Source organism: Leptosomus discolor, chromosome 8 (assembly GCF_034619465.1).
Source record: "Leptosomus discolor isolate bLepDis1 chromosome 8, bLepDis1.hap2, whole genome shotgun sequence".
Classification (NCBI taxonomy): Eukaryota; Metazoa; Chordata; class Aves; order Leptosomiformes; family Leptosomidae; genus Leptosomus; species Leptosomus discolor.
The window spans coordinates 60775133-60797802 of record NC_141398.1 but is presented as its reverse complement, the minus strand read 5'-3'; the positions used below and the strand labels follow the sequence as shown (position 1 = coordinate 60797802).

General features: G+C 70.9%; 4 protein-coding genes across 5 annotated transcripts; 1 reads left to right on the top strand and 3 right to left on the bottom strand.

Moving 5' to 3' along the window:
* Window positions 1-1278: 1278 nt before the first annotated feature.
* On the bottom strand, window positions 1279-8002 carry SNTB2 (syntrophin beta 2). The gene is made up of 7 exons (XM_086469249.1): window positions 7512-8002; window positions 3298-3508; window positions 2694-2904; window positions 2327-2469; window positions 1915-2111; window positions 1547-1728; window positions 1279-1371 (listed from the first exon to the last, which is right to left on the bottom strand). Exons 1-7 carry the CDS (start codon window positions 7939-7941, stop codon window positions 1279-1281), a joined length of 1467 nt encoding a protein of 488 aa, XP_086325375.1. The 5' UTR covers window positions 7942-8002.
* An 888-nt stretch (window positions 8003-8890) lies between these two features.
* On the bottom strand, window positions 8891-14096 carry UTP4 (UTP4 small subunit processome component). Of its 2 annotated transcripts, none has more exons than XM_086469120.1 (16): window positions 13938-14096; window positions 13264-13455; window positions 13064-13148; window positions 12839-12928; window positions 12508-12716; window positions 12191-12362; window positions 11995-12083; window positions 11533-11629; window positions 11093-11157; window positions 10844-10966; window positions 10570-10729; window positions 10167-10273; window positions 9892-9987; window positions 9460-9715; window positions 9268-9428; window positions 8891-9020 (listed from the first exon to the last, which is right to left on the bottom strand). In XM_086469120.1, the coding sequence occupies exons 1-16, from the start codon at window positions 14094-14096 to the stop codon at window positions 8904-8906; spliced, it is 2178 nt and encodes a 725-aa protein (XP_086325246.1). In that variant the 3' UTR covers window positions 8891-8903. The 2 variants fall into 2 exon arrangements, with proteins under 2 accessions (XP_086325246.1, XP_086325247.1); XM_086469121.1 differs by having other exon boundaries at window positions 9268-9378; window positions 9530-9715.
* A 782-nt stretch (window positions 14097-14878) lies between these two features.
* Window positions 14879-15979, top strand: CHTF8 (chromosome transmission fidelity factor 8). The gene is made up of 3 exons (XM_086469445.1): window positions 14879-14901; window positions 15047-15164; window positions 15260-15979. Exons 1-3 carry the CDS (start codon window positions 14879-14881, stop codon window positions 15470-15472), a joined length of 354 nt encoding a protein of 117 aa, XP_086325571.1. The 3' UTR covers window positions 15473-15979.
* A 1010-nt stretch (window positions 15980-16989) lies between these two features.
* HAS3 (hyaluronan synthase 3) lies at window positions 16990-19315 on the bottom strand. Its single transcript, XM_086469322.1, has 3 exons — window positions 18695-19315; window positions 18014-18115; window positions 16990-17913 (listed from the first exon to the last, which is right to left on the bottom strand). The coding sequence occupies exons 1-3, from the start codon at window positions 19313-19315 to the stop codon at window positions 16990-16992; spliced, it is 1647 nt and encodes a 548-aa protein (XP_086325448.1).
* Window positions 19316-22670: the final 3355 nt, after the last annotated feature.

Sequence of the window (22670 nt, the reverse complement as noted above, 5' to 3'; positions counted from 1 at the left end):
GGACCTGGAATTAACTGCACCCCCCCCAGCAGACATACGCACCCTTCCCCCCCCCCCCCGATACCCCCAGCCCCCCCGACACCCCCAGAGTGACACTCGGAGCCCCCGGCAGGCGGTCCGGTATAAATAGCCATTTACAAAGAATACAAAAATAGAGGGGGCGGGCGGCGCCCGGGGGGGTGCGGGGGGGGGGGGGGATGTAGTGCTTGTGTGCAAGCTGCAACCCCGGGCCGGGGGCTGGCACACCCCCCCCGGGACCCCCCCCCCGGCCAGCGTGGCCCCACGCCAAGCAGAAAATTGTGCAGAGGAGTTTGGCTGAGGGGGGACCCCTGGGTGGGGGTTGTCCCCCACTCCCACTATGCCCAGGGCTCCCCCCCAGCACCCCGGGGTGCGGGAGCTGCCCCCCCCCCTTGGGGCGGGGGGGTGGGAGAGAAAATACAAAAAGCGAAAGTGCATCAATCTACACGTCCCGCCCCAAATCCGGAGGGGCCTGCGAGCCCCCCCCCCCCGGCAGCGCGGGGCCGGACCCCACCGCAGCTCCCAGGCAGGGGGGCACAGGCTGCAGCGGGGGGGGGGGGGGGAAACCGTGGGGGGTGGCAGCCCGGGGGGCTCCAGCAGCCCCCGTCCCTCTGCCCGGGGCAGCGGAGACACAACGTTTGTTTTCTGGCTTTGGAATTGGGGGGGGGGGGGCTTACTGCTGCACCCTGCACCCCAGGGACGAGCCCCCCCTTCTGTACCCCTGAGTGCCCCCAGTAAGACAAGTGTGTGTCCCCCCCCCCGCTGAATGGGGCAAGGGGAGCCCGTGCTGCAGCAATGGGGGGGACCCCCCATCCCCATCCCATGTGGGGTTGACGTGACCCCCCCCAGGGGGAGTCCCACGGCAGGGAGGGCGCTGGTTACCCCAGACCCGGGGCGGGGGGGGAACACGAGGGGTCCCCCAAGGGTGGTGGGGGGGTGGTGGGGCCGGGCTCGCCCCGCTCTAAGGCACAGGCGGTGAGATCAGTGATGGCTTCAGGCCCAGGGGGATTAAAGCTGGTGTCTGAGCCCCGGCCCCCCCAGCACAAAGTGGGGGACCAGGACCGCCGGCACGGAGCAGGAGAGGCTCCCCCTGGCCCCCCCCCCCCCGGGGCAGCCGTCCTGCCATGTCCCCGGCAGCTCTCCGGGCAGCGAGTCCCATCCCCGGCAAGGCACTGGTGGGGCAGGAGGGGTGAGGGGGGGCCCCTCCGCTTTCCCCGGCTGGTTTGTGGTGGGGGGAGGCAGGCGGGGGCCGGGGGCCACCTACGCCAGCAGCCCCATGCGGGTGACTTTGGCCGAGAGGAAGGTGTGCAGGACGAAGACGATGGGCTTGGGGCAGGAGTGCAGGTCCAGCGCCTGGGGAGGGGGGGGAACGGAGAACGGCGTCAGCCCCCGCCACCGGCATACCAAACCCCCCGGTCCCGCTGCCAGGGTGTGTTACCGAGTGGGTCCAGGCAGCCATAATCTGCAGGGATGGGGGGAAGCAAGAGCCACCCTTGGAGGAAGACACATACCCCCCCCCCCTTCTCACCAGCTCCCCCTCAGGGCCCCCAAAATCCAGGTAGAGGGTCCTGATGCCGTCGTCCGCCGACATCTTCAGCCTCTCGTAGGGGTAGCGGAAGAGGACGCTGCCGCCCGGCTCCTCCCGGCTGATGGTGAAGCCGCCCTCGTAATGGAGGGAGAGCTGCACCTCCTGCCCGCCCAGCGTGCAGCCTGCGGGCACAGGCAGGGCTCAGCACCCCCTGCCCGCTCCGCCGCTCGCGAGAACCCCCCCCAGAGCGGGGGTCCCCACTGGGCCACCCAGATCCTGCTGCACCCGAGCCCTGCCGGCACCCCAGAGCCCCGGGAGGGAAGTGGGGAGCCCCGGGGGGGGGGGTGTCCCCCAGCCACAGCACTCACCCACAGTCACCTCCTTGATCAGCTCGGCAGCGGCGTGGCAGCCCTGGACGAGGACGCGTGTCCAGGAGGAGAGGTCCCGGTGGGTCTCCACGCGGAAGACGTGCATCTCCACGCCCTGGCGAGAGCCCGTCCGGGTGGCGAAGGTGAGCTCCGAGCCCAGGGCGGGCGAGCGGCGTCCGGAGCCCGAGTGGACCAGCCTGGGGATGGGTGGGGAACGGATGGAGGTGGGGGATCAGGGGCGCGACATCGGCACCAGCGCCGTCCCGTGCCCACGGGCGTTTTGGGGTCTCCCCCACCCTGCGCCGGCAAGAGGCAGAGGCAAGGCACGAGCGGAGGAGCTGGATGTGGCCGAGGGGAGCTGCCCCCCACAGAAGGCGGGCGGGTGGGTGGATGCAGCCCCCCAGGAGCCCACCTGGTAGCCACCAGCGGGTAGCTGTGGCAGGGGGAGGCCCAGGCGTCCCTGGTCCAGGGCATGCCGTCGTACAGCAGTAGGTCCTTCTCCGTCACCGCCATCAGCACCGGCCGCCACTGCTGCCGCCCTCCGTCCAGGCGCGCCTGCAAGAGGCACGGGGGCACGGTGAGGGGCACCGGGGGCTGCAGCTGCCAACCGGGCCAACACCAAGCCGGCACCTCTGCGTTGCCGGGCTCTCGGCAGCGCCCACGTGAAGCTCTGCAAGGCGCTGCCGAGGGTGGCCGTCCCAAAAAGCCAAGCCGGGGGGCAGCCCCCGGGGGGTGCCCGGGCAGAGCTGCGGCTCCCGGGCAGCGAATCCATGGAATACCTGCTCGGCCAGCCAAGCGATGTGCTTCACCTCCCGGCCACCGGCCGTGGCGCCGCCGGTGCCCAGCATGGCGTTGAGCTCGGCCAGGACCTGGGGGAGCAGGGCGGTGATGTTGGCGTGCAGGGCCGTGAACCAGGAGTGGGCCGTCGCCGTGTCCTTGCAGCGCAGGATCAGGGTGTTCCGGCTGTCCGGCGAGTGCAGCTCGATCAGCCTGCGAGGGGACGCGGCGCCCAGCTGAGCGTGGCCCTGCCCGTGCCCAGCCTGGCAAACTGGCTGCACTGGTCTGGGGCTCCGGCCGTGCTGGGAAGCCTCCAGCACAGCTTGGTGGCAGCCCTGCCGGCAGGCAACGCCGGGGGGATTTGTGGGACCCCCCCTTTCTGTAGGCAGGAGAGGCAGCCAGCCGCCCTGGCAGGCTTGGGGGGGGGCACGGCACAGCCTTGGCCCCAGCCAAACCCCCCGACTTTTCCGTCCGTGGCTCGGCGGGGGGAAGCGGGAGGTCACAGCTGCAGGGAAGGGGGGTCCGTGGGGAGCGGGGTCCCCCAGGCCAGCAATATTTGGGTTTGGGGGGGGGGGGCGGGCAGGTACGGGCAGCCCCTGCCCTTACCTGTTCTCCAGGTCGGGCATGCTGAGGTTCCGGGCGGCGAAGCACATCTTCAGGGGGATCACCTTGCGGTCGCGGGGGCCCTGGTGCTGGGGGGAGCCCGAGTCCTCGCTGCCGCTCAGGCTGGGCGACTGCGGGGCGGCCCCCTCCCACGGCAGGTCCGACACCAGCGAGGGCTTCTTGATGTAGGGGGTCGCCTCCTTCATGAACTTCACTGGAAAAGCAGAGGGGGACACACACACACACACGCATTAGGGCTGGGCAGGGGTCCCACACCCCTGCGCCGCAGCCTGCACCCCGGGGATGCTCACACCGTGGGGGTGTTTTGTCCCCCCGCCAGCATGCACGGGGTCTCGGCCAGCCCCTGGGGGGCTGCGGGATGTCCCCCAGCCCAGCCCGTGCCCCTCGTGCCGCAGGCAGAGGACAGGCAGCAGGAAAGGGGGGGATCCTGCCTTCGTGCCCCGGGGGGTGCGGCAGCCCTGGGGACTGGGGTACGGCCCGGGGGGTCCCACCCTGCTCTGAGCTGGCAACAGGCGCCGGCGGCTCATCCCCGTTACCAGCAGCCGGTGTAGGAAAGGGAAGGCGGCGCAGCACAATGGGGCCAGGCAGGAGGTCAGCCTGCAGCCCATCCTGCCCGCCCCGGCTGCCGCGCTGCCAGGATGGCACCGGCCAAGTTTCCAGCGCTGCAGGCGTTGACGGCGAGTTGACCCCAGCAGGACGAGGAGGAGGAGGGTTTGCAGCCAGGACATCCCGGCTCCACGCTCCTCTCCAAGCCAGGCAGGAAGGAAGGAGGCACCGGCTCCTATTCCCCTCGGACTCTCCCTCACCAAACACCACCCAGCCCAGCCAAAGCAGAGCCCCGGCGAGGCGCCAGCACCCCGGAGCCCACCCCAAGTCGGGACAGGGTGAGTGGGAGCCACAGAACCTGGTTCACCCAGCCAGCGGTGCCGCCGTGGGCTCACCAGCGCCAGCGGCTGAGCCAGCCACCGCGCTCAGGGACGGCCAACGCCTCCAAGATGTCAGGGAGCGTCAGCCGAGCCGGCTGCCAGAGCGGGGACGAGGCCGCCCGGCCAGGCAGGAAAGCTGCGAGCGAGCGCCGACGGCAGCCTGGGACGCGGCGCCTGCAGCCGGCGCTGGACCCCTGCCCGCCGCGCCTCCACGCCCTGGACACGGCTCGCTCCGGCCGGCACAAGAGCAACCGGCCTGCGCCGAGCGCCGACAGCCCATCGCCGAAGGACGAACGTGCTGGGAACGGCAACATCCACACCCCTCGGGGCAGCGGGGAGTTAAAACCAAGCTAAAAAAAAAAAGCAAATAAGCCGTAATCCTCCGCGAAGCGAAGCTCCCTGCCGCCCGGTGAAAGCGCCCGCGGAGCCGCAGCCAGGCCAGCCGGCCCACCGGCGCTTCACCGGAGCGACAGCACCGGCGGGACCCAGGTCCTGCTCTCGGCCTGTCGTGCCGCTGCCAGACCCCGCGGTCAGGCGCCTGCCACGGCCCTGGGCTCGCCGGCTGCAATGCCACGGGGGCCGACACCTGCCTGCGGTGCCGGCGGGGAGATGGCGGCAGGGATGGGGAGCAGCCCCCCACCCACCCGCCGGATTTGCTGAGCTGGGCAGCGTGGCGGGGTGGGGGACGTGCTGCCACGAGGCGCTTGTCCTTGCTGCGGGCAGCAAACGAGTTAATATTAGCCTCCCGCCGCGCTGATCCCGGGATTACCGCCGTCCCCGCGCACCCCTAATCCCGCTGCCTGGCCAGGCAGGGCAGGGCAGCGCCGCGGGGCAGCGGCAGTGGCGGCAGCTCCCGCCGCAGGGCCGCTCGGCAGCTGGTTGCCAGATGTTGGCAGCTGCCTCCAGCGCCGCTCGGGAGCCCGGCACCCTCCAGCCAGGCTCCAGCTCACGGTGCCACGGCCCTGCGGTGCCAGTGCTGACCTCCGCCGCGGCACGGCCAACACCTCCCCGAAGGATAGGCTCACCGAGAGCACCGGGAGGGCGAGAGGCCGAGCCAGGCAGCTGGTGGTGCGGCAGCCCGAGCGCTGTGCTGGGGCGCTGCCGGAGGAGCGTGGGCTCGGCCGGGCTCTTGGTGGTGGCTGGGACCCGCAGGCAGCTGCTGCCAGGCCGTGCCAGCTCGGCCACCGCGGGAGGCAGACCCCGGCACCAAGCCAGCTCTCTGCTTTTGGGGGAGATGCAGCTACGGCACGTGCATGAAGACCCCCGTGCGGGTGGGCACAAAACTGGCACCAGGGTGGTGGCACCTGCAACCACCTCTTCTGCTTCTGGTGACCCAGCGGCCGGTGCACAGCCAGCCCGGCACAGCCGCTGCCTCCCCACCTACGCGCTCACCGCAAAGGAAACCCGGCCGCTGCTTGCACCCCTCGCCCGACCCGCCGCAGGAAGGCAGCTGCTCCGGCTGCACGGCAACGCCGGGTTAGCGCCAGCCTCACTGGGGCCGAGCCCCCATGCGCCATCCGGACAGCATCGGTCTGTTGCCAGGGCCGCAGCCCCCTCCTGCCACCGGCACCCAGAGGGCAAACACCGAAGAGGTTTCCCCACATTTTGCACGTGGGTCGGCTTTTGCAACCGGTCTTCCCCTTCGCCAGCACCCGGCCCGCCCCGGTGCCCGCCGGCCGGCAGCTCTGCCCGCAGCTCCCCCGCAGAGGCGGAAGGGCTCCCTTCCCCCAGCGCGCCAGAGCCGTGTGCCTATGGGCACCCCAAGAGGAAGGCGCCCAGTGCAGGTCCCTATGGCTAAACCCAGTGCCCAGGCTGGGGGCTGCAACCCTACTGGGGAGCCGGCGCAGGACTGGTGCTCCCGAGCTCCACCGCCAGCCCAGAGCCCAGGCAAAGCCCCGGCACCAGCCTGGGAGCCCGGCACCTGCCAGGGTGGTCGCACCTCCAGGGGCTGGCGAGGAGGGACGGGGGGTGGTGGCGCGGCCAAGGTCTTCCCCAGCTCTTCTCCAGGGCCCGCAGAGGCCAGCCAGGCGCCGGACGGTCCTGCCGGGCTGCGGGGCGGCTGCAGCCGTCGGATGAGCAGCCCCGACGGGAAGGGAAGGGGCGGCTGCCGCGGCGGCCGTGCCGGTGGCGGAAACGAGAGACAAACACGGCACAGGGCCGGAGCTCCTGCGGGACAGGATCAAACGGCCGCGGGACGGGAGGAGAGGGAAGGACGCGGTGGGGAGATGGTGAATCCGGCACAGAGTCCTGCTGGGACTCTCGCTGCCACTGACAGTGGCCCTGACCCAACGCTGCAGCTTCACCACAGCAGCGTGGCCATGGCCGAGCTGCACAGAGCCACCCTGAGCCACATGCGGCCGCACCAGGGTGCCCACCACCTGCCCTCGTGCTGGTGCAGCATACTGGGAGCAAGCGGGTGAGCGGGAGCGCCCGTCACCACGGCCAGCCCGGGCGAGCCGGGCACAGCCAACCAAGCCCAGCGCCCACTGGGCATGACGTCCATGGAGCAGCCCCACACACCGGAGGACAGACGGCCTTGCCAGGACGCCAGGATGGTGCTTGTGGCACCACGGACCTGCACGGGTCACCCTGACCCACGGCATGGGGGGCTCGTGTCCTCCCGGCTGCCCGGGGCGCGGTGCCCCATGGCACGAGCCCGGTGCCGCTGGGCCAGGCGGGTCCTGCCCAAACTTGCCGGGCTGCCGGGAACAGGTCGGGCAGGAGCTGGTGGCTGTGCCAGGCCAGGCCCGAGCTGGCTGCACCGCGGGCACGGAGCCCATGGAGACATGGGCAGACCCCAAACCCACCCCCCCGGGGAGCCCTGGGGACTTGGAGGGCACAAGCACCCACCCCAGGGGCTCTGACCCCAAAGATAGGGGACAGTCTGTAAGAGGGGGATGCCGCAGCCAGGGGACCCCAGCTCTGTCCCACGGTCAGCAGAGATGGCCCCGTCCCTGTCCCCGTGCTGAGAGGGGTCCCCGTCCCGCCGCAAGCAGGAGCGCTGGGGAGGGGACAGCCCTGTCCCCATGCCAGGCGGGGTCACACCGGGACCCAGCAGCGGGGTTGGGGGTTTTAGGGGGGGGGGATACACATGTACCGTGATGGGGGTGGGGGAAAAGGGGCCCAAGCGGGATTCCGGGAGCCCGGTGACAGCGGCAAGGGGGTGTCCGGGGACCCGGTAACGGGGCGGGGAGGCACCCGGGAGAGGAGCGAGGGAACACCGGGGACCGGTCGCAGGGACGGTGCGGGGGATTGGAAGTTAGTCGGTACCTTCGAGGATGACTTCCCTGCCGGCTCTCTTCAGCGCTTGGACGGCTTGATCGTGGGTGGCATCGCGGAGATCGACGCCGTTAACGGCGAGGATGGCGTCGCCCAGACGGAGCGCCCCGCTCCGTTCCGCCGCCAACCCCGGGAAGATCCGCGAGATGAGCACCGGCATACGGTTCTCCCGTCCTCCCTTGATACTGATCCCCAGCCCTCCCGCCTCCGCTTTCACCACCCGCACCCTCCGCACGCAACCGGGCGCCGCCTCCGCGTCGTTGCCGTTAACCACGCCGTTCACCACCGCCGTTTCCCCGCCTCCCGGTTCCGCCGTCAGGCTCAACGCTTCGCCGTTCAGCTCCGCCGCCACCCGCACCCAACGTTCCCGCAGCAGCAGCTCCACCAGCCCCGTTTTGCAAGCCCGGGTCCACACGGCCATGCCGCCGCCGCCGCCGCCGCCGCGTACCGGGAGAAGGGGCGTGGCCTAGAGGAGGAGGGGGTGTGGCATCGCAGCCACGCCCCCGCCCGCATGGCGCGCCGCGGTAGGCTGCGCGCAGCCGGGAGAGGCGTGGCCGGCACGCCCCACCCCTCCCTCCGCAGAGACCAATCGCAGCAGCGGCGCGCCGCCGCTGCTGCGATTGGTCTCTGCGGAGGGAGGGGGCGGGGCGTGGGGAGGGGCGCCTTAGCCACGCCCCCCCGCTCTCCATTTCCCGCCCCGCGCTCCATTTCCCGGGCTCTGCCCAAAACCGCGCCCCCCCCCCCGCCCCCCCCCCCGTTATTCCTAAGGAAACTGGTCCTACAGTCCCAATTTTCCCCTCCTCGGGGCTGGGGAGAGGTCTTTTTTTTTGGAAGGGGTGGGCATACCGCTTGGTCCTACCGCGGAGGGTACAAACTGGGAGTACTGGTGTTACTGGAAGGGCTGGAGAAAGCGCCCGGTTATTCAGCTGCGCCCCTAAAATCGCACGGGGATGCAGCTCAGAGAGCCAGTGCCTCTCCCGAGGTGTGGAGCTGGGGTACAAGGCTGCTCGCCCAGCCCGAGGTGCGGCTGGATGGGTGCTGAGCACCCCCGTGGTGGAGCCTGGCTTGCCTGGGGATGGGAGTCCCCTGCCCCAAACAGCACCCCAGTGCCCACCGACCCACCCAGCACAGGGAGAGAAGCCACACCAGGAGCTGACGCTGCCCCTGCAGGAGACTGGGGGTGCCGCCTCGTTCCCCCCAGCCCCGGGGCAGGGCAGCCACGTCCTCGGTCCGACGCCAACCTGCCCCTGCTGCTCCCCCACCAGGGAGCCCCACGGGGCAAGGACGAGCCCGGAGCCCGCAGCCGTAACAGCACAGCGGGGTTTATTCCTGCAGCGCCCTGGGAAAGCACCACACACAGAGCCGGAGCGGCTCGTTCTGCTCTCAGGTGCCAAATTTCTTGCGTTGGACGGGCAGGGGCAGCTGGGTCTTGAAGTCCATGATGGGCCGCTCGACCATCACGAGGCAGTTCTCGTCCAGCAGATCCGCAAAGAGCAGGGGCTGGGGGGCAGGAGACAAGGAGAGTGGTGACGGTGACGGCTTAGCCCTAACCAGGGTCAGCACCCGGGGCTGGGCAATCGGAGCCCACGAGATCGCTGCGCCACGACGGGGGCCGAGACCCAGCTCTGCTCTGGCGCTGGAGCTAGCAACAACTGGGCACAAGAGGCTGTGGGGACCACTGGTGCAGGGCAACCCCCCACCACCCCAGCACCCCTGCCTCGATGTGCCCAGCAAGGCCATCACCCACCTGGAACTTCTTGCAGATCTTGAAGGCGTGGAGCTGCCGCTGCCGGGCGGTCTCCGGGAGCTGCTTCAGGGTGCTCTGGTTCATCAGGAGGGCGCTGTCGTCTGGCAGGGGCTGTGAGGAGAGCCCACGGCAAGGGTCAGCGCTGCCCCGACCGCCACCACCTCGGCGCCACGCACCGCTCCCAGCGGGGACGGGCACAGCCGGGCCGGGGAGTTACCCTGGGGCACAAACCCAGCCCTCCCGACCGGGCACAGGGGCTCACCAGGGACTTGTCGAGGACGCAGAACATGTAGACGTCGTGGAGGAGGATGTGCGAGGGGTTCTTGGGGTTGAAGGTGATGTGGGTGATGGGCGAGTCCCTCTCCAGCCAGACCTTGTGCAGCCCGCGGTTCTGCACCGTGCGGCTCCAGGCCGTGTACTGCTTCTCGGGGATGCTGAACTCGAACAGCTGGAGGGGAGACGGGGCGGCTCGGGAGGTCCCGTCCTCCATGGCATCACCCCCGCTGCGGCCCAGCGCGGGGACAGGGGCAGCGCAGGCCAGCCGGGTCCCCGTGCGGGCCACAGAGCCCCGAGCCGCGGGGAAGGGGCCAGGGCCGCGAGGGCTGGGAGCGGGCGAGCTCCTACCTGCTGGTCCGAGTAGGCGATGACGAGGTTGTTGGTGCCGGGGTGGATGGCGAGGGCCGTCACCGCGCAGCCGTACATGGGCACCGCGCAGTGGTGCTGCGAGGCAGGAGGGGGGCACGCTGGCGGGAGCGAGCGGCGCTGCCTCCCACCCCCCCCTTCCCTCACGCCCACCCCCAGCCCCGCTCCGGGGACCTCCCCGCTGAGCCCACCGTCACCCGGCCCCCCGCCCAGGGCAGGAGGGCAGCGGGGGTCAGCCCTGCAGCGCCCGCTCCTACCTTGAAGCCCTTCAGGTTGTAGACGTGGATGGCCCAGTCCCCGCCGGCGGCGGCCAGCCAGTGCCCGTCTGCGCTCGGCGCCAGCAGGTAAACGGCCTCGGGGGACCCTGGGGGAACACCCAACACCAGCTCTAACGGGTGCTTGGACCTGCACGGGGCCCCAGACCCACCTCCAGGGGACCTCCAGACCCACGGCCCCCCTCCTGATCCGGGCACCCCGCTCCTCTACCGACGTCAGGCCACAAACACAGGGCAGGGGCTGCCGGAGGGGAAGGACCCACACAGCCCAGGCCAGCAAAGGGGGGGCACGCTCAGCCCTGCACACCCCTCTGCACCCACAGTGGGGAGGGGACGTGGAGCCCAGGGTCCCCCAGCACCTCCCCAAATCCCCCCCAGCCCGAACCTGAGGGCGGCTGGAGCGTGTGCAGGTGTTTGCAGCCGCCCGGCTCCAGCAGCTGCAGGACGTGGACGGAGCCTCGAGCGGAGGCGACGAAGAGGCTGCCGGAGTCTGCGGAGAACTGGAGCTGGTAGGCTGGGAGCAGCAGCTTGGGCGGTCTGGGGACCTTGAAGGGGGGCACAAAGCAGCGCTGGCAGCCCCCTACCACTGCCGTCGAGCAACGCCGGCCGTGCCAGCCCCCCGGGACCCCGCCGCCACCGCGGCCCGTCGCCCCCCTCACCTTCTGGACGCTGACGCCGTTGCCCTCGTACCGCAGCCGGTAGAGGTGGAAGCGGGAGGCGGTGCAGTAGGCGACCCAGCTGCCGCAGGGCGAGACGCAGCTGCAGTAGATGTGCTCCGGACCCTGGGAACGCAGCGGGGCTCAACAGGGCCCTGTGAGACACCCCCCCCCCCCCCCGGCCGCCTGGCACACGCAGCCAGAGGGGCAGGCACCGGGGCAGGACCCCCCCAGCCCCCGGCTCAGCCCTACCTTGCTCTTGAGCTGCACGAGGTGCTCGGGCATGCGGCACAAGGGGAGGACCTCGCCGTCCTTTCCTGGGGCGGCAAGGAACCCCGCGGCGCATCAGCGGCGGTGGGGAAAGCGCCACGGGTCCTGCTGAGCGGCTGGGGGTCCCGAGGGAGAGCACAGACCCTTCCCCAAACACTGCCCCCCCCCCCCCCCCCTCCGGGGGCTGAACTCCCCAGGGCCCGGCCCAGCTCCGCTGGAAGCACGAGCGCAGCCCCGCACCGGCCGCGCAGCCCGTGCCCGGGCACACACCGCGCTGGGAAACGCCGCCAGAGCAGGGCTGGGGGGAAGAAGGGGCCGGGGCTCACCCACCCCCCCGCTGCCCCAGCAGCAGGACGGTTCATGCCCGAAACCCCGCAGGCAGCACGGGCTCCGCCACCGGAGAGCTGGGCCTCGCGACTCACCGGTCTCGTCGGTAGAGCCGAGCCTCCAGAGCTCCAGGTGCTGGGAGAACTGGAAGAGGAGCAGCCGGGCTTTCCTGGCACAGGAGACGAGGCGTCGCTGCGGGCAGAAACGGGCGAAGCGACGTGAACCCCCCCAGCCTGGCACGAAGCGCCGGGCCAAAGCCGAAACGTCCCAGGGTGACGGCGACTCAGGCCAGGAAGAAAGCACTGAGTCCCGTGGGATGGGAGACTGGAGATGGGAGACCCGGCAGGACCAGCAAGATGGGCTGCCCAGCTTCTACCCTCTCTGTGGCAGGAGCCTCCAGACATGCCAGGGCCAGGGAGGGGACGCAGGGAAGGGACGCAGGGGGGCAGGGAGGGCACCCGGAGGGGGCAGGGAGGGCGGGCCTCCTCCCGCAGGCAGAGCCAGCCCCGCCAGCCTCCCCTTGCCGGGCGCAAGACGCCGCTCAGCGCAGCACTCACGTGGGGGAAGGTGAATTTGCGGAGCACCGCGTCGTAGCCCTTCTGCATCTTCTCCATCAGCGGGCGGATCACCAGCTGGGCATCCAGGCCTGGAAGCCAAGCAGAGGTCAGCCAAACCGGTACCGGGGGGACAGGGGGTGTGGTGTGTGTGGGGAGGAGAGATGCAAGCCCTCCTCGTGCCGGCAGCCGGTCCTACCCCCGGAGATGAGCGCCGTCGAGCTGTGCGCCACGGCTCGCACGTCGTGGGTGTGATGCTGGAAGGGCTTCGTCCGCACCCAGCGCTTCTCCAGGCTGCCCATCTTCACCGGCAGCAGCTGAAACTGGTAGGTGGCCCCTGTCGAGGTGCCCACGACGATGCTGTCCTCCTTCTGGGGAGGAAACCGAGGCAACGGGGTTTGCAGGAAGGGCAGCACCGGGAGGCGGGCAGGGACCGGCAGCCCCCCTGCCCAAAGGTGCTGAGCCAGGCAGCTCCTCCAGCCCAGAGCGGGGCTCGGGGTGGGGGGACTCGCCTACCTCCGAGACGGCCAGCGAGAGGACGGCCGAGGTGCTGACGGTGTGGGACTCCAGCAGCGTGCCCCGCTCCCAGTCCCAGAACTGCAGCCTCCCGAAGGAGTCCGAGGTGACGACGGTGCCGCTGGAGAGGAAGGCGATGCTCCACACGACGCACTCGCGCTTCACCTTCTGCACGTGGTAGTTCACCATGATTCTCTGCACCGTTTGGCCTGAGAGGCGGCAAAGGACGGCTGGGGGGTGGCGAGGGGAGCCCCCCTCCAAAGCGCGGGATGCGCCGACGGTCCCCGGGGCAGGGGCCAGGCCGGGCTCACCCCCCCGGGCTGGGAGGTACCTGAGCAGACGTCGAACACGCGGAGGATGTCGATGGAGCCGGCTGCTATGTGAGCGTCCGACGGGTGCCAGGAGAGGCACAGGATGCGGCCTGCGGGCAAGGAGGCTCCAGCCGTGACCCCCTGCGGACTCGCAGCCCCTCGGTCACCAGGGCCAGGGCAGCCGGGAGGGACAGGAGGGACAGAGGGACGCCGCCGCGGCAGCACCGACCCCCTCCCAGACCCACCTTTCCGCCTGTCCAGGTTCCGCTCGAACTGGATCCCTCCGGGCACGACTTGGAAGAGTTTAACCGAGCCGTCCTCGCAGCCGATCTGCGGCGGGGGTGGGGTCAGCCCCGGCGGGACAGGCAGACCCTCTCCCTCAACCGCCGCTTTGGGGGTGGGAGAGCCCCCCCCCGGTCCCGGTCCTGGTCCCAGCCACACTCACCGCCAGCTGGGTGCCGCTGCTGTTGGCCGCCATGCTCCAGATGGGCCCCCCGCCGCCATCCACCGAGCAGGCCGCGCACAGCCGGGCCAGGTCGTACTCGGTGATGTCCCCGCCGAGGCCGGCCCCGAAGAGCCGGTCTCCTGCCGCCCAGACCAGCGCTTCCACCGACCGGGCCTCGTGCCCGGGGATGACCTGGGGAGGGACACGGAGGGACACCTGGTACCCTGCTGTGCAGCCCGGTACAGCTCGGTACAGCCCGGCACGGCTCGGTACAGCTCGATACAGCCCAGTATGGCCCTGTACGACCCAGTAGAGCTCGGTATGGCCCGATATGACCGTGTATAGGCTGGTATGACTACATACAGCTCAGTATGGCCCGGTACAGCTCAGTATGGCCCGGTACAGCTCAGTATGGCCGTGTACAGCCCGGTATGACCGTGTACAGCCCGGTATGACCGTGTACAGCCCGACAGAGCTCGGCACGACTCCGTACAGCCCGGTACGGCTGTGTACAACCTGGTACGACTGCGTACAGCTCGGTACGGCCCGGTACAGCTCGTTATGACCGGGTACAGCTCGGTATGGGCCAGCAGAGCTCGGTACGACTCGGTACGAGCTGGTACGACCGTGTACAGGTCGGTACGACTCGGTACGGCCCGGTACGGCCCCCTCACCTTCTCCTGGAAGTAGTTGGCGGCGAAGTTGTAGACCTCGACGGCGCCGTCGGTGCGGGCCAGGGCCAGGCGGCCGCCGCGGGGGTGGCAGGCCAGGCAGCGCACGCCGGCCGGCACCAGCCCGAAGAACCGCACCCGGTGCACCTCGAACTCCCCCATCCCGCCGCCGCCCCGCGCCCCCCGCCCCGGCCCCGGCCCCGGCGCCGCTCCGCCCCGCGCAACCCCCACGTGCGCGCGGCGCCCCCGGAACCGGAAGTGTGTCCCTCCCCCCCTCCGTGGCGGAGCGGGCGTGACCGGAAGCGGAAGCAGCGCGACTGCGGCGGGAGATTCGGGCGCTGCCGGGCGGCGGCTCCGGCCCGGGCGGGGGTGCGGGCTCGGGGCTCGGGGAGCGGGCCGGGGGCTCGGGGGAGCGGGCGGGGGGTGGGTGGGCTGGAGGGGCCCGGCCCCGCCGAGCGGCCCGGCCAGGCTGCCCCGGGCCGGCCCCGCGCCACCGGCGCCGCTGGAGGGCACCAGCGCCCCGCGCAACCGCGGCGGCCCGGGGTGGGGGGGGGGGCTGCAGGGCGCGGGGGGGTCTGGGCATGGGGGTCTATGGGGCTCGGGAGGGGTCTGGGCATAGGGTTCTATGGGGCCCGGCGGCGGGGGGCTGCAGGGCCCGGGGACGTCTGGGCATGGGGGGTCTGTGGGCCCGGGGGGGGCTCTCTGGGCTGGGGGGGGTCTGTGGGGCCCGGGGGGGATTCTGGGCATGGGGTTCTATGGGGCCTGGGGGCTCTCTGCGCATGGGGGTCTATGGGGCCCGGGGGGGGTTCTGGGCATGGAGGTCTATGGGCCCGGGGGCAGCCTCAGGGCCCGGGCATGGGGGGGGGGGGGGGCTCCCACCGCAGCAGGGCCTGCCCCGCCTCCCGCTGACCGTGTCTCTGCCGGTACCCCGCAGGGCCCGGAGCATGGTGCAGATCGTCATCTCCAGGTGAGGCCACCGTGGGCTGCACGTCCCGGGGGGGGGGGGGGGGAGGGGGCCGGATCCTGCCCCCTCCCCCCCGGCAATGCCCAGCTCTGTGTCCCCCCGTCCCCGGGCTGGAGCCGCTGGGTGAAGCTGCCTCTCTCGCCCGCAGCGAGGGTGCTGGCAGCCTGGCGCAATGGGTGCTGGTGGAGCTGCAGGGCGAGGTTGAGGCCCGGCAGAGCGGGGGGCTGGCGGGGAGCCTCCTGGGAGACCTGCACTACACCCGGGAGGTGAGGCAGCCCCCCACCGCCACCGGGGGGGGACACACGCACAGCCCCGGCAGCCGGGGCCCTGCCCACCCTCCGCCTCTCTCTGCTCTCTCCAGGGGATCCCGGTGCTCATCGTGGGCCACCACATCCTCTACGGGAAGGTGGTGCAGCTGGAGAAGCCCTTTGCCGTCCTGGTGAAGCGAGGAGCCGGCGAACCCGGCCCCGCCGAGCCGCACGCCCGCTACGCCGTCACCGCCCTCATCAAAACCAAGCTCCTCTTCAAGACCCGCCCCAAGCCCATCATCACCAACGTCCCCAAGAAAGCGTGAGGGCTCGGGACGGGGGCTGCTGTGAGCTCCGCTCTGCTGCCTGGGGAGATCCAGGGCCGGCTCCATCTTCATCCCTGTCCTGTATGGAGGACTCCCGGGGTCACCTCAGGGTGCTGGGTCGTGGGTCTGGGCACCCAGAGCCCTTCCCGGGGCGCTTGTCCCCATGGTAATGAGTCCAGTTCTGGGAGCTCCTGGGCCCTGAGGCTCAAACCCAGCTGCCACCGCAGGCGAGATGGGTCCTGGAGAGGGGCAGGGACCTCCTCCGAGCCCAGGCAGGGCTGTGTCCCCCCCCGCCGCTGTCCTCCCCACACACCTCCCTTTCTCTGTGCAAGTCTTTATTTTGACAAATCCATCAGGGTATAAAAACCGGACTTTTCCAAAATATGAAAAAAATAAACCGAAACAGAACCCCGCAGGTTAAAAAATAAATAGATTTACAAACAATTATTAGCAATAAGTATGAATACCAAAGAGCTACAAAAGTCTCCTAAAAAACCTCGTATTAAATTAAACGAAACAATCTAAAAGCCTCATCGTAGAAAGGTTTGTGGTTTTTTTTGTTTTGTTGTTGTTTTTTTTTTTTTTTTAAAGCCCTGAAAAAAAGAGGGCCCAGGGGAGACACCGGGATAAATTCCCCGGGGTGGGGAGAGGTTGGGAACCGGCTCTTCCCCGCCCTCCTCGGCGTGCCCGAGCCCAAAACCCAGCGTCTCCCCGCTGTCTAGACAGACGCCGGGAAGGCAACGGGGTTGGTATGATGGGGCCGTGGCTTGGCCGGAGCGTCACCGCGGCCCACCGGGCCGCGGTGACGCTCCGGCCAAGCCACGGCCCCGGTTTTCCCCTGTTTTTTGCGTGCCAGGGTCCCCCCCTTGGCTCTTTGGCGAAGCTGAAGGGAGGTGCTGCCCTCCCGGGGCAGCTGGATCCCCCTGAAGGGGGCTGGGGGGCTTCCCGTGGGTACGTGCCCGCACATACAAGAGCCGTGGGGCAGCGGCAGGCAGCACCAGCCAGCGGTGCCGGAGACGGGGCGGTTTTGCCATAGCACCGTGGAGGACGGGGTGGTGGTGGGGAAAGGGCGAAATCCCCGTTTAAAAAAAGCACCGAAAAGGGGTGGAAGCCCCAGCCGAGGCGATGGGGAGGGGGGAACCCGGCCGGCAGCGCTCCGCACGGCACGCCGGGGTGCTGGGGACGGCACGCGGCGGTGAAGCCGCCGGCACAGCCGAGGCTGCAGTGGGCAGCCCTGGCTCGGCCTCTCCCCAGCCAGCAGCCCGTTTGTACAGAAAAATGAGCACAAGAAGGAAAAAAAAAAAAAAAAAAACACCACCAAAACCCAAAAAACAACAAGAACAGAAAAAGAAAAAAGCACAAGACTTGATCAGACCCGCCGCGGCGGGCGCGCTCAGCGCTGCCCAGCACCCGACGGCGCAGTGCCGGCTGTGCCGGGGCTGGTGGCGGGCAAGGAGGGCACCGGTAGCGGTCGCCCCGGCACGCGGCCGGGGGAGCCACGCCGGCGCTCGCCACGGTCAGACCTCGGCGAAGGCCAGCCCGCACTGCTCCTGCCGCTTGCCGCAGCGCCGGGCGACGATGGCCAGGTAGAGGGTGAGCAGGGCCACCCAGTAGCAGGCGTAGAGGATGGCGCCCGAGATGAGGAAGGCCACCTCGGTCTCGCTGAAGAGGTCCTGGCTGTAGGCGGTGTAGGCCAGCCCGCCCAGCAGCACCGCCACCCACACCGACACCGGCAGCAGCCCCACGAAGTTCACCACGATGGTCCGGCGCCCCGACGTGCCCCAGCCGGACTTGTTGATGGTGGCGATGGCAAACATCTTGGCGGGCAGCAGGCTGGACATGTAGAGGAGGGCGTAGAGGGACATGAAGATCATCTCGGCGTTGCCCCGCAGGAAGCAGGCGTAGGTGGCCTTGATGATGCCCACCAGCTGCACCGTGAGGAGGAAGAGGAGGATGTTCCAGACGCGGCCGCGGTAGAAGAGCTGGATGACGGTGGCGATGAGGAAGAAGGGGAAGAAGCCGGTCACCACCGACTCGTAGGTCATCCAGAGGTGGTGCTTGTGGAACCACAGGGCGTTGTAGAGCCACTCGCGGAAGTAGGACTTGCTCCAGCGGGTCTGCTGGTTGAGCCAGCGCAGGTAGCGGGTGGGCGTCTCCGTCAGGCACTTGGAGCGAGCCGTGTACTTGGTTTGGTAGCCCAGGCTGAGCACGCGGTTGGTGAGGTGCCGGTCGTCCCCGAAACTGCACTTGCTGCCCAGGAAGGTCTGGTGGTACCAGTCCTCGAGGAACTGCTGCAGGAGGGCGTTGCGGTACATGCCCAGGGGCCCGCTGATGCACTGCACGCAGCCGAAGTAGGACTGGCAGGCGCGCTCCACGTTGAAGGCCATCCAGTACCGCACGCTGCTCAGGAAGGAGATCCACGAGTCGTACTTGTTCAGGATCTGGGGAGGGGACGGACGTCAGCCCCGGCACCGCCGCGACCCCCACCGCCCCGTCCTCCCCGGCGCCCATGGCCACCCCGCGGGTGCCCTCCCGGGGTACCTGGACGTCGCCGCCGACGCCGCCGACACGGGGGTCGGCCTCCAGGATGCGGAGCATCTCGGCGGTGCAGGCGGGGTCCAGCACCGTGTCTGAGTCACACACCTGGGGGGCAGAGGGAACGTCGAGCCCCGCTCCCGCCGCCCACGCGCGCCCGGCAGACGGCCCAACCCGCAGCCGGGCAAGCCCGAGCCACGGCCGGCGAGACGAGGCAGAGCTCCGGAGACCGGCAGGCGGTGGCAGGGAGCGGGAGCGCCCCGCGGTGCCCGGCCACCTCTGCCCCGGGCCACCCAGCCCCGCCACGGTGGGACCTGCCCCAACCGCCACCCCTCGCCCACGTTGCGGGGGCCTGGCACCCCGCAGCGTGCCACACGGGGTGACACCAGCCTGGGGCAGGGGACGCACCGAGGAGGGGATGCAAAACCCTTGAGGGCAGCGGCGCAGGCAGGGCTCAACCCCCCCCGCCGGCCACCCCGGTGGGTGCTTCACCCCCCAAGCCCGGCGTGCCGGTGGCTTGCAGCCGGTGCGTGGGGCCGACTCCTGCGCCAGGCAGCCGGGTGTCACCGTGGGCTCACGGGGCGGCTCCTGCTCCACCCGCAGACCCTCTGTGCGGGCAGGACGCTCGCTGCCCACATCCCCCCCACCACCACCCACCCACCCACTCCCCACAGCCCGCGCATCCACCTGGATGTAGTCCACGGAGTCTCCGAGCGCCCGGAAGGCCGTGTACATCACCTCCCGCTTCCCGCCCCACTTCTGGAGGATGCAGGAGTAGGTGGTGCCGCGCACCAGCGCCTGGACACGGGCCAGCCCTTCCTGCAGCCCGGCCTCCGTCTCCCCCTCGCCCCACTCGTGGAAGTTGCTCCTCCAGACGTAGCTGCCCGAGCGCTCGGAGCCCATCACATCGTGGAAGATGTCCAGCATGTAGGTGTCGTCGGGGCCGTTCCCGTCCACCACCATCACCACTTTGAGGTCGGGGAAGGCGATGCGCTTGACGGAGCGCAGGCACTTCTTCAAGTAGTCGGGATCCTCCTGGTAGGCGGCGATGCAGAGGGCCACCGAACGCCCCAGCCGCACCGGCCGCCCCTCGCCCCGCATGCGCCGGTGCTCCAGGAAGGCGAAGAGGCTCTGGATGAAGAGGTGCAGCCCCAGGATGGCCCCGTAGAGCCCGAAGGAGAGGTAGTGCTTCTCCGTGTGGATGAACTGGTACCCGGTGACGTAGGCGGCGAGGATGCCCCCCAGCACCGCCAAGGCGAAGAGGCTGGTCCCGACGACGCGCAGGGCCGTGGAGAGGCTCACTGGCATCTGGGGGGGCACAGCGGGCAGCGTCAGGGCAGGGCCGAGGGGACAACCTGCCGTGGGACCCACCGCGGGGCTCCCCAGAAGGGGAAAGCCGGGGAACCCCGCTTGTCCGCTGCCCCGCGGCCACCCTGTCCCTTGCCGGTCACCGGTTTGGGGGGGGGTGAGACCTTCCCAGTGCCTCCACGGGGCCGGGTGAGGCGCGGGGGTCCGGAGCATCCCCGCTGCCTGCGCCCTCAGCCCGGCCCCGTCCCGCCGAGCGGGGACAGAGCCGCTCCCGGGCTGGAGGACAGGGAAGGGCACGGGGACACCGGGAGCCCGGCCCCGGGGTGTCCCCAGGGGTGAGGGGTCCTGCCTGCTCACAGCCACCCCGAGCCCCCGGCCACGCCGACGGGCTGCGGCGGGACCCCCGGCAGGAGTCGGACCACCCGCCTCCCCTCTCCCTACGCTGCGGGCTGGGGACCCGGGGACGGGCAGCGCGGGCAGGGCAGGCAGTGCAGGCAGTGCAGGCAGTGCAGGCAGGCAGTGCAGGCAGTGCAGGCAGCGCGGGCAGGGCAGGCAGTGCAGGCAGGCAGTGCAGGCAGCGCGGGCAGGCAGTGCAGGCAGCGGGGACCGCAGAGCTGCACAGCGGGGGCACGGCCGTGGGGCTGGGGGGTGCGGGCAGGGCAGGGCAGCGCGAGCGGCGGGGTGCAGGCAGGGGGGCGCGGGGTGCGGGCAGGGTGGGGGGTGGTGCATGAGCACGTGAAGGGGTGCGGGCAGGGGGTGCGGGCAGGGGGTGCAGAGCCAGCCCCAAGGACCGACACACACACACACACACACCCCCCCCCCCTCCCTCCGGCGCCACCGGCAGCCACCGCCCCGCAGCCCCCCGGCCGCCTCCGGCTTCCCCCGCCCCGGGCTCCGCAGCCCCCGGTGCCGGCTCCGCGTTCCCGGTGGGGCCGCGACCGGTCTCGCAGCGCCGCGGGGGTGGAGGCGCCCCGAGCCGGCACCGGCACCGGCACCGGCGGGGCCGGGAGAGAGAAGGAGGGACCGGGACCGGGACCAGGACCGGGACCGGGACCGGGACCGGGACTCACCGTGGTGGTGCCGGTGCCGCCGCTCTCCCCGGCCGCCGCCGCCGCCGCTGTGCGCCCGGCCCGGCCCGCGCGGCCCCTTTATACCGCGGCGGGGCCGGCACCGCCCGCAGCCCGCGGGGGGCCCCGCCCGGCACCGGCACCACCGGCGGCACCACCGGCACCGGCACCGCCCGCAGCCCGCGGGGACCCGCCCGGCACCGGCCCCGGCAGCGCCTGGCACCGGCACCGCCCGCAGCCCGCGGGGACCCGCCTGGCACCGGCCCCGGCAGCGCCTGGCACCGGCCCCAGCCCCGCACTGCGGGAGCGATGACCGGCACCGGCATCACCCGGCACCGGCATCCCCCGGTGCTGGTGCTGCACCGGCACCGGCATCGCGGCACCAGCGCCACAACCGACATCCCCCGGCGTCACCCGGCACGGCGGCAGGCGCCACGGGCACCGGCACAGCACCGCACCGGACACTGGCCACAGCTCATCACCCGGAGCAGCATTGGGCCACCCACGCACCACCCGGGTCACCCCGCCAGGACCACCCCGTCTTCCCCTGCTCCACTCTTGGGGCCCCTCTCGTGACGCCCACATGTCACCTCACCACGCCACCGTGTCCCCCCTCCATGGCTACGAGCCACCTGGGGACGCCCTGGGCCTGCCCCGCGGTGTCACCCTGTCCCCCACGGCCGGCGGGTCCCAGGGCAGAACCAGGGTGACCCTGGGGACAGCAGCCCTGTGCTGGGCGCACACAATGTCCCCGCGCCAAGCTGACAGCTGGGGACAACCAGCTCTGGGAGGGACACTGCCGAGTCCAGAGGAGCTGCAGCCTCGGCTTTGGGCTCCAATCCAGCACTTTTGGGTTCCTCACCCTGACAGGGACCACCAGGTCCTGCTGGGCTGGGAGCCAGGCGCGAGGTGACGCTGGGATGAGGCCCGGACTCTCCCAGCCCCCCGAGCCGGGGCAGGGGATCCCTCCGGCAGCAGCACCCCGGCCAGGTGGGTCACACTCGGATGAAACCCTCCAGCACCGCGGTGATGCCAGCTGGAAACTCCCCACCGTAGGTGCCGGAGCAGCGCCCGGAGCGGGTGGCGAGGAACCAGTGAGCCTGCGGACGGTGGGGACGGGGCAGGGACGCGCCAGGACCCTCGGCACCGCTGGCAGGGAGCCCATGTGGCCCGGCTGAGCGCGGCAGCGGTGGGGCGCGAGGTGCGAAACATGACGCGGTGGGGTCGGACACGGCGTGGTCGGGGGTCCCCCGTGGCTGCAGGCTCCCACCGGCGGGAAGCGGGGAGGGGGACAGGGGCGGCACCTCCCCACCCCGCAGCCCTCCCCGTGCCCCTCTGCGGGGACCCAGCCCCAGGGTTGCCTCGCAGCCCCTTACCTTTCGGTGCGGCCGCCGGGCACCTCTCCCCGCTGCCGGCCAGCGGCTGCCCAAGGTGAAAACCAAACTCCCTCCTCCTCCGGCACAGCCGCCTCCTTGTTCCCCACCGCAGGACGGCTGGACGACGCCCGGCCAGCGGCATCAAAAGAGACTTTTCATTCAAAACCCGTCCTCCGCCGCTCACGGCAGGCCCCGGGGAGGCACAGCCGGTATGGCAGCATCCCAACGCGTGCCCGTGGTCCGGCACCGGCACCGGCACCGGTGTGGGCTGGCGGCAGCGAGAGCGAGGAGGAGCGTTCGGCCGCCGCCGCTCTCCGGCGAGGACAATGCGCTCCCCGCTGCCCGTGCACACCCGGCCGAGCGGCACGGCAAGGTGTGGGCCTGGCGCAGGCGGCTTTGCCGGGGGTGGAGACACAGCCTGGCACCCCCAGCCTTGCAGGGAAGGGGGCTACCGGGCCCCTCACACCATCCGGCACGGCACGGCACGGGGCAGCTGAGAAACGGGTACCCGGGGCTGTGCACAGCGGGGCTGGGGGCTGCGCGGTGCGAGGGGGGCTGCCCAGGGAGGGGGGGAATCCAGGCTGGGTCCCCAGGGGCTCTGGTGTGACCCCACGGCACCCCCCTCCCCAGCCCTGCTGCCCCTGCCCTGTGGGTGCACGGCCGCTCCCGGCGCAGGAGCGGGGCTCGCGGTGCTGCAGCACCCATGGGGGCTGCACCGGCCGGAGGGAGAGGGGTGACCCCGATGCTGGCTACGTTTGCTCCCCCGGGAAAATCAGGTTTAGCTAAAAACCGTAATATTTAGAAAGTGGCTCGGCTGTTGCCTCCAGGGAATCGTCCCCACGCCTCGGCCAGGGCTGGCACCCAGAAAGGCTCCCTCCCTCCGCACCCGTGGGCACCCAGCAGCGAGTGTGC